We start from the raw sequence: 8608 nt of genomic DNA, 5'->3' as shown, positions 1-8608 counted from the left end.
CAATTAGCCACCAACATAAAGTGTTCTATAGAATATAAGTATTTTTAAGTGCTTTCTAAAATATATTTAGATGCATGAATGTATATCTAGATATATTTTGAAAAATGCATAGATATTTTGGAATATAGAGGCAGTATAATGTCCTGTTATGAAATTATTGGAGGCTGTTTTGTAGCTTTTTAATGGAAAAAACCAAAACAGTCATGTGCAAACGAAAAATTATTGGAGGCTGTTTTGTATCATTATTGTTAGAGTTCAACGTTAAGTTCTATAAGATGAACACTGTATTTAATGGCGTCAAATGGAATGACCCTAACGACGACCATATTTTTTATACAAAGTCGTTTGTATGATAACTTAGAACTCATACTCGTCGATATCATTTCCCAGACTTAATGATGTCTTAGATTTTTCTCAAAAGTTTATACACCTGTACGATCTAAAAACAAATACCAAAAAGCAAACTAAAAAAAATATTAAAAATCAACTCTAAACTTAAAATTAAAAGTTCAGTTTTTTGCGTCCAAACATGAACGAAAATACATTTGAGATTATCGTAACTGTACTGTGTAATGTAGGTACGTGAAGCTGAGCTCATCGTTGAACACGCATGTTACCACATGTAAATGTGCGTTTCGCCTGCACCGAGGAGAAAAAGGTATGGATGATGCGGCACAACCACGCAACACGTACGCACCACCCTGGGTATGGTTAAAAATAAAAATAAATAAAAACACCGACTTTTTAAGTGTGTGAGTATGAGCGAGACTAGTGTAGTTTACACTGCTCGGATCTAACACTGATTACGCAGCGATCTAATCTAGTACCACAACTATAATACTGGCCATGGACGATGTAGTTTAAGACTAACGCTGGCATAGTGAGTAGTAACAGTGTGTTTATTTTTTTCTGTTTGGAGGCAGTGTCATCGTCGGCTCTGCTGCACTGCACTGCACGCACCGGCCGGGCCTGGCCTGTGGCTGCTCGCCGTCGGCAAAGCGTGCAGAGGCTGCGCGAGCGAGCGACACGCGCGCTGGCGGCGTCCAGCCAACTGCGTATGTAAGCGCACAGTGGCAGCAGCCGTACGAAGCCGTGGTGGATCGCAGGTAGGGTTGGCAACAGGATAAGTCACAGTCAGGCTAGACAAGAATGGCCCCGTCACCCGGCCCCGACCAAAACCGGTGCCCCAGCCCGAATGCTAATGGAACCAAATTGTCGTCCCTATCCGCACGCACCGGGTCGAAAGGCCCGAGGATAAAGCTGAGGAGAGACTCCTGCGTGCAACCAAAATATAATTTGTAAATAGAATTTTTACATGCGTATTGTTAATAATCTAAAAGCTATATCTGTAAAATAAACTTTAATAAAAAAACCCTTGAAAATTAAGTTTAAATTTAAAATTAAAAATATATATTTTGCTTTATAAGCATGAGAGAGAGATACGATGGCCTCTGTTTTTCGTCGCCCGCGCGCGCGTGGTAGAGCGGGAAACGGCGTGATCTCGGTGTGGTCCGTCCGTCCGCGCATCATCGCCGGCTTCGAAGCGTGCGCGGCTGCCGGCCGGGCGCCGATGCCTCCTGCCGCATACACACATATACATACATACATACATACATACATACATACATACATATATATATATATATATGCAAAATTCTCCTAAGATTCACGTCCAATTCTAGTATTATCCCTGTTTTCATAAGTCTTTTTAGGGTTATCTAAATTCATCAATCAATGAATGCATATAATTTATTTATATATATATAAGGCTAGAAAGTCTTATATTATGAAACGGGGGAGCATTTCTCTGCTAGTGTGCTCTCTACTAGGAAGTAGCTAGTGTTGTTATTGTCGGTACAAGTGATCACAAACATTAGTTTGTGAGTTATGTTATGATTGTAGATTCAGGAGGTGGACTATTCCCAAACAGACTCTGTGTCACCGAGTGGTTCATAGCTTCACTTTGGACTCCAACTTCTAACTTTGGAAATTTTCCTTTGGTTTTTTTATATATGCTTCATGCTTTATAAACCAAGTGACTTCCAGAGAAATTAATTATTTGGAATCAAATTATTATTTTTCCTCCCAGCCGAATAAACCATAAGTTAGATTAGGATTCTATATGTCTATGTAGTTTCTACTAATAAACGGTTTCCGTGTCGACGTAGAATCTTTTTTAAGGCTTCAGCTCCTAAATTTAACTATAGGAATAGTCTAGAGTGGAATTGTGCAATAATTTAATTATTTTTAGATCGCATCTGCTTCTATTTTAGACATAGCTGAAACTTGGCGCCAGTGTTCGTTATTGCTGAATTTTCGAACGTTTTTGTGAGGATGTTTGACTAGCTCGTTGGTTTTGTGCTATGTGCTACTAGCCTTGGACATGGAGTTGTACATCCCATATTTTCACTTATGTTTAAAGGTTAGAATTTGATTTTTTTTAATTCATAAATTTGAGGTAGATTTTAGGGTTTTTTCATTATAGTTTATTTTCCTACTTTTACTTTTAGATCACTAATAAGACATATATAAAAGTTTTATTCATAAATTATTATTTATTTATAAATATATTGTTTGGCTTTATGTATTTACTGTACGTGTCAATCCAGATGTTAGACGTGCTATATATAATAATCTACGGTAGTAGTACTAATTCTACTCAAGCAGGTCAATTTGAAAAAAGAAAAAAAAATCAAGGCACACATTTAAACTACACTCGGGTTGTCGCAACGTGGTATGAAAGTATACGTCTAGTTTGCTATTGAATGCCATCATTTCATCATCAAAATACAAAAAAAAAGAAAAAAAAAAGAAAAGCTTCCTTTCGTAAGATTACTCTGTTTCACGTTGATGGCTTGCCGTTCTGTATATCGGTTTTCAGAAAATCTAACAAATACACTTGACAAATATTTAATTTTAAGAAATGCCATCGATGAGGGAAGTTCTAAAAAATGTCATCGTACAAACGAATTTGTCTAAGAAATGTAATCGCTGTTAGGGTTCCGTTAACTTTTTCCATTAAATGCTATAGTATGAACAATGTTTTTAACGGCGGAAATAGACGGAACCCTAACGGCAATGTCATTTCACAAATTCGTTTATACGATGATATTTCTTATAACTCGCGTTCGTCAATGTCATTTCTTAGACTTGGACGTTTGTCAATAATATTTTTTAGATTTTCTACAAATTGATTTAATTCAAATAGCCACATACTCCAAATCACATCTCAGCTATTGTGTCCGTTACTTTAGATTAAACGAATCTAATTTGTATATACTACACTGGTAATATGCGTAATATGCGTAGTAGAAATTTTATAAATAAAAATTAAAACTAAAATATATAATTTCACAATAAATTTGTGTGGCATATTACAACGCTCATATTTATGGACAATACATAAATATCATTGCGTACGCTCATATTTATGGACAATACATAAATATCATTGCGTACGCTCATATTTATGGACAATACATAATCATTGTGTACTGACTTACGTGAAAGACATAAGTTACGGTATACCACCATTAATCAAATGGTAATATAGTTATTTAAGCTATTTTTCTATCAATAATTTCCTTATAAAATGGCATCGGTTTTCTTTTGTTCATCCACTCTATTTATGAACCACAACATTTCTCCGTTACGCTAATGTATATATCTTCCGTAACTCAGTTAGGCATGTCTGAACCCATCACATATTTCTTGTTGCACTGACCATGCTATTTTCATCCAACTAGGATACGTATACGCCATTATCCATCAAGTACCACGAAAATGTTCTAGCTTACAGTTTCACTCGTGTAAGAAGCCATATCGTAACACTAATATCTATTGTCGATACAAAACAATCACACACACTGACTTCGTAAAATATTTAAGTTGGTATACGCCGGTATGATAGTTATCCAAGCTATTTTCTCTATCGATCACCTACGGTGGCTTGAGCTCCCATTACTTGTTAAAGCCATTGAAATCTCCACGGAGACCACTCTAACATTTTATGGCAAACATCAATAGATATCTAAGTTGTTCACACCTCCAATCTCGTTGGTTAGATCCACCGCTGTCTCCTTACAAATGACAGAAATGATTTATTCAAGCTTAAAACAAAACATTTTGTTCGTTCCAAAAAAAAAATTCCATTTCATAGTGACGCAAATAAAAAAACAAATAAAATGGCGAAGACATCAACACTAGATCCATCTCTCTCTGAACAAAAGCACGCCCACAAGATGATATGCTTGTCGTAGAACCTAAAACAACAACAATAACGACCGTCTTAGCTGTAAAAGCGGGTACACCCACGAGCCCATGCCACTGCCACTGACACCCTCTTTTAATTAAATTAAACAAACCGCCGGGCTGACACTGACTGCTGGGGCCCGCGTGTCATCAGCCTGCACGGCCAGCTAGGCACGGCACACACGACGGCTCGTCCCAACGTCTCGCGCCCTCGCGCGCGTACCCCGACGCGGTGGCATGGACGCGTAATTACCGCGAAGACTCGGAGGGTAGTGTCGTGATTTTATGGGTGGCTCAATCCCCGCCTTTAAAATGGTAGCAAAAGCGGGAGCTTTTTGGGGACTCTTCGACGAGACGACGGCGAGCGAGAGCGAGACACCCAGAGCGGCGGCGAGGGGACGAGGGGGAGGAGAGATGGTGGCGATGGGCGCGGAGGATGAGGAGGAGCGGCGGATGCACCAGGGGTGCATGGCCGGGTTCCTCCACCTGTTCGACCGGCCGCAGATCCTCTCCGGCAAGCGGCTGCCTCACCAGCCCCGCCGCCTCCTGTCGTCGTCCAGCGTGAGTGTCTCGCCGTCCTCTGTTGCTGCCGTCGTGTGTGGTGGTTTCTTCGACGGGTTCCTGATGGGTTGCTGCTTGTTTGTTTGTTCGTGCAGGGGTCGGCGACGCCGTCAGAGAGGTCGATGCAGCTGGACCGGTCGCCGGAGCGGGCGACGGCGCTGCCGTCGCCGGACATGACGCCGCCGGCCGCGCCGAGGCCGTCGCTGCAGCTGCCGCCGATGGAAATGAAGGATGGGGGTGGGGCGCCCGCGGTGTGGCGGCTCCCGCGGCTGTCGCTGGACAGCCGCGCGGTGGTCGACGCCAGGGGGAAGCTCCGGCCGCGCGAGATCCGGACGTCGCCCGTCGCGCCGCCTTCGCCCGGGGCGGGCGGGGATGAGCGGCGGTCGCCCAGCGTCGTCGCGCGCCTCATGGGCCTCGACGCGCTGCCGCACGGCGTCGAGGCCGGGGACGAGCGGGCCGCGCCGTGCGGCGGCGAGCTCCGGCGGTCGGCGTCCGAGCGCGTGCCTCGGGACCCGGCGTGCTTCCGGTTCGTTGATCCGAGCTTCTTCGAGAAGCCGTCGCCGCCGGTGACGCCGCAGCAGCGGCCGTCTTCTCCGGGTGCGGAGGCGGCGTTGCGCCGTGCACCGGATCCCGCTTGTCCCCGTGTGTTCCAGAGGCGAAGCCGCTTCGACGCGCACGACGTGTTCCCGGAGCCGGCGAAGCGCGTCGACTCGGCCGCCGCCGTTCACGGCGAGATCGCTTTGTACGGTGAGATCGAGCGGCGCCTCCGAAAGCGCGGCATCGCCGAGCCGGCCCGGGATCTGGAGACCCTCAAGCAAATCTTGGAAGCTCTCCAGCTCAAGGGCCTCCTCCGCCACACGCCGCCGCCGCCGGTCTCATCCATGCGCAACCAGCCGCCTCCTATCGTCGTCATGCGCCCGTCATCACGGCCGCCGCAGCCGCCGGCGTCACGGACGTCGCCCACGCGGCGAATCCGCGTCGACGTCGACAACGCCCGCCGCCCGCGCTCACCGGACCGCGCCGCGTCGCCCGCACGGAGCCCGGCTTCCCCTGCTCGACGCGGCCCACAGTCCCCACAGCGACGCGTCTCGCCGGCGCAGTCGCCGAGGTACCAGCCCCCAGCAAGGAAGCTGAGCGCCGGAGACGCGGCCGCCGGCGTCCGCTCCCGCATTGTGCGCCGCGCGGGTCACGGAACGGCGTCGCTGTCGCCCGACGACGACGCGTCCACCACCTTCTCCGACGGCGGCAGCAGCGGGTCACTCAGCGCATCCTCCCGGTGGGACTTCGAGGTGAGCCCTCCACCACCCCTGAACTCACATCTCAGCCACGGCGGCGGTCACCTTGTGACAACCTCATCTCACCGGAACGAAATCTGTGCAATGCAGCAGCGCGCCCGCCCCGACGAGCTCCGCACCGACCGTAGCCTGCTCGAGCGCTGCGGCAAGCTGCTGAACAGCATCCAGGCGTTCACCGCCGGCGACGACCAGCAGCCGAGCCCGGTGTCGGTGCTCGACGCGGCGGCGTTCCTCGCCGACGAGGACTCGCCGTCGTCGTCGGGCGGCGGGTCGAAGCGCGCCATCTACTTCGGCGCCGCGAGCCCGCGGCCCGCGACCGCGTCCGACCCAGAGGATGACGAGTGGGGCCTCCACGACACGTGGACGGCGGTGGGCCCGGACGCCGCGAGCCTCGGCGACCCGGACTACGCCTACGTGGCGGAGGTGGTCAAGCTGCTCGACCGGATGCGGGACCCGTCCGAAGCGTACGCCGCGGCGGAGAAGGCCCGCGCCGGCGGCGACACGTGTCACCACCGGAGGCTCCTCTGCGGCGCGGCGGCGGAGGCCCTCGACCGGCGGCGAGCCGCCTGCGCGTGGGACCCCGTCGCGTGGCGCCGCGGCGGGGAGCTGGTGGCGCACGTCTGGGCCGAGGTGAAGCGGTGCCGCGACCCCGTCGCGCCGCCGGAGTCCGACCTCGATCTGAACGAGCTCATCCGCGGCGGCGTCGTCCGCGACCTCGCCGCCGACCACCACCGCTGGCCGCCGCAGCGGCTCCCCGGCGCGGAGGTCGCGGACGCCGTGCTGCACATCGAGCGGCTGGTGTTCAAGGACCTCGTGGCCGACACCATCCGCGAGCTCGCCGACGTGGACCGCCGCCTGCCACGTCGGAAGCTGGTCTTCTGAAACCATCTCAACCAAACCTATTACACCTAGTGTTGAGATTAGCAACCACAATTAATCGAATAATAATCAATCACTACCTTGTACTGCTTGCTTGCTTGCTTGCATTTTCTTGTCCAGAGAGAGAGAGAGAGAGAGAGAGAGAGAGAGATCAATGTTCATGTAAAATTACTTAATTACTGCAACTGTTAGCCTCTTACTAGTAGCAGCACTGTTTAGTGTTACTGTCAATTTGAAGTGTAATTCTTTAACTACCAACTTGATGATGATTGATGTGATGAACTGCTTGCTACTTGAAGTTTCTTCCATGTGGGCATGTGCAAGAGCTGAGCAGTACAACCAGGCACACAAAAAAGGGAGATGATCTTGAATTGCAGATAGTGGCATGATTCACATCTGTGGATTCCTCTTGAATCGAGTTCGTACAGTCACTTGAATGAGCCATTATTTGGGGTGCGGTACAGGTCGCAGGGACGGGAAGATGGTGGTGGTATGGTACTGCTCGTCGCCATCCTCCGTGGAAGATCTCCATGGAAGATCTGGCTCAGCTCAGCTCATCTCAGTTCAAGCTTTGCACTTTCCCTTCCCCTGGCTTCCAGGGAGGAGAGAGGTCAGAGATGAGCCCTAGTAGAAGTGGTTATTGCGACAAAATTGCAGAAATTTGAATCCAAATATTTAATAGAAATCTTGAGGACGTTTTTTTCTTTTGAGAAACCATGTTGTACCGAGTGATAATCGCACGATATGCAATGATAATCGTGACGATTTGGTTAAAACGATTATCACAGTTTTGAGAACTATAGTAGCATGATAAATACTTGAAACCACGGTGATTTTACGAATAATCGCAACCTCAGCCACGATCATCAAGCCCTTCTTTTTTTCCCCCTGATTTTTGCGCTGATTGATTTATGCCAATATTTTGAAAACAAAAATCACTACTAGGTTCAGAAATTACTTTAACTATTACCATGATATTTTTTGGATTTTTACCAAAACTTTTTTTTTGAATTAGTACGGTTTTTTCAGGAGACCCATAACCCTAACAGTACCCGTGGCAACCATGATTATCTAAAATATGATGGCTTTGAAAATCCTAATAGTAGTAGCTAGTAGCTTCTACTGAGTGGTACGGAGTGTGTAATTAGTTTTAATTTTTATCAATATTTAATTATTTATTTAAGTGTCTAAAGATTTGATGTGATATTTTTGACAAATGATTTGAGAAACTAAACATGGTCGGTCTTGGTAAGGGTCAGTCAAACCGGGCAAACCCAGATGATTAGTAGTCCGAGTCAACTTGGAAGGAGGCAAGACTAGCTAGCTTGTTGCTTCGCTCGTACCGTATACGTACGTACGCGTGCGTGTGTACAGTACGTAGTGGTCTCCGATACGGTGGCGTCCCGTACTTGGATGCGCTGTCTGTCGCGCCGAGGGAGGGAGGGAGGGATGGATGGATGCGCGGGAAAAAGGGCTAACCTGTGATGCGTTTGGAGGGCCATTCATTCAGTGTGGTGCTGGCAGCATGTGGAGCAGCACACACATGCTGCTGTGCATGTTGTTGTCTCACGTGTCTCTGTGTGTGTGCGCCATTGCTTTGCTTCACGGATGGATCCATGGAT

General features: G+C 48.4%; 1 protein-coding gene across 2 annotated transcripts; it reads left to right on the top strand.

Moving 5' to 3' along the window:
- The first annotated feature begins 4644 nt into the window (after positions 1–4644).
- Positions 4645–7278, top strand: LOC121055761 (serine/arginine repetitive matrix protein 1). 2 transcript variants are annotated; one of them, XM_040528881.1, is made up of 3 exons: positions 4645–4812; positions 4908–6101; positions 6201–7278. In XM_040528881.1, the coding sequence occupies exons 1-3, from the start codon at positions 4666–4668 to the stop codon at positions 6987–6989; spliced, it is 2130 nt and encodes a 709-aa protein (XP_040384815.1). In that variant the 5' UTR covers positions 4645–4665; the 3' UTR covers positions 6990–7278. The 2 variants fall into 2 exon arrangements, with proteins under 2 accessions (XP_040384815.1, XP_040384814.1); XM_040528880.1 differs by having other exon boundaries at positions 6198–7278.
- The last annotated feature ends 1330 nt before the right edge of the window (positions 7279–8608 follow it).

The sequence above is a fragment of the Oryza brachyantha genome, chromosome 11 (assembly GCF_000231095.2).
Source record: "Oryza brachyantha chromosome 11, ObraRS2, whole genome shotgun sequence".
NCBI lineage: Eukaryota > Viridiplantae > Streptophyta > Magnoliopsida > Poales > Poaceae > Oryza > Oryza brachyantha.
Note: the sequence above shows the minus strand (reverse complement) of the source record. Positions and strands in the feature narration are given on the sequence as shown.

Bases quoted from the DNA above. Each gene is read 5' to 3' on its own strand.
- LOC121055761 (XM_040528880.1), top strand. From the start codon at position 4,666: ATGGTGGCGATGGGCGCGGAGGATGAGGAGGAGCGGCGGATGCACCAG. The intron at 4,813-4,907 runs GTGAGTGTCTCG...TTGTTCGTGCAG, and splicing joins GCCTCCTGTCGTCGTCCAGC to GGGTCGGCGACGCCGTCAGA. The intron at 6,102-6,197 runs GTGAGCCCTCCA...TGTGCAATGCAG, and splicing joins CCTCCCGGTGGGACTTCGAG to CAGCGCGCCCGCCCCGACGA.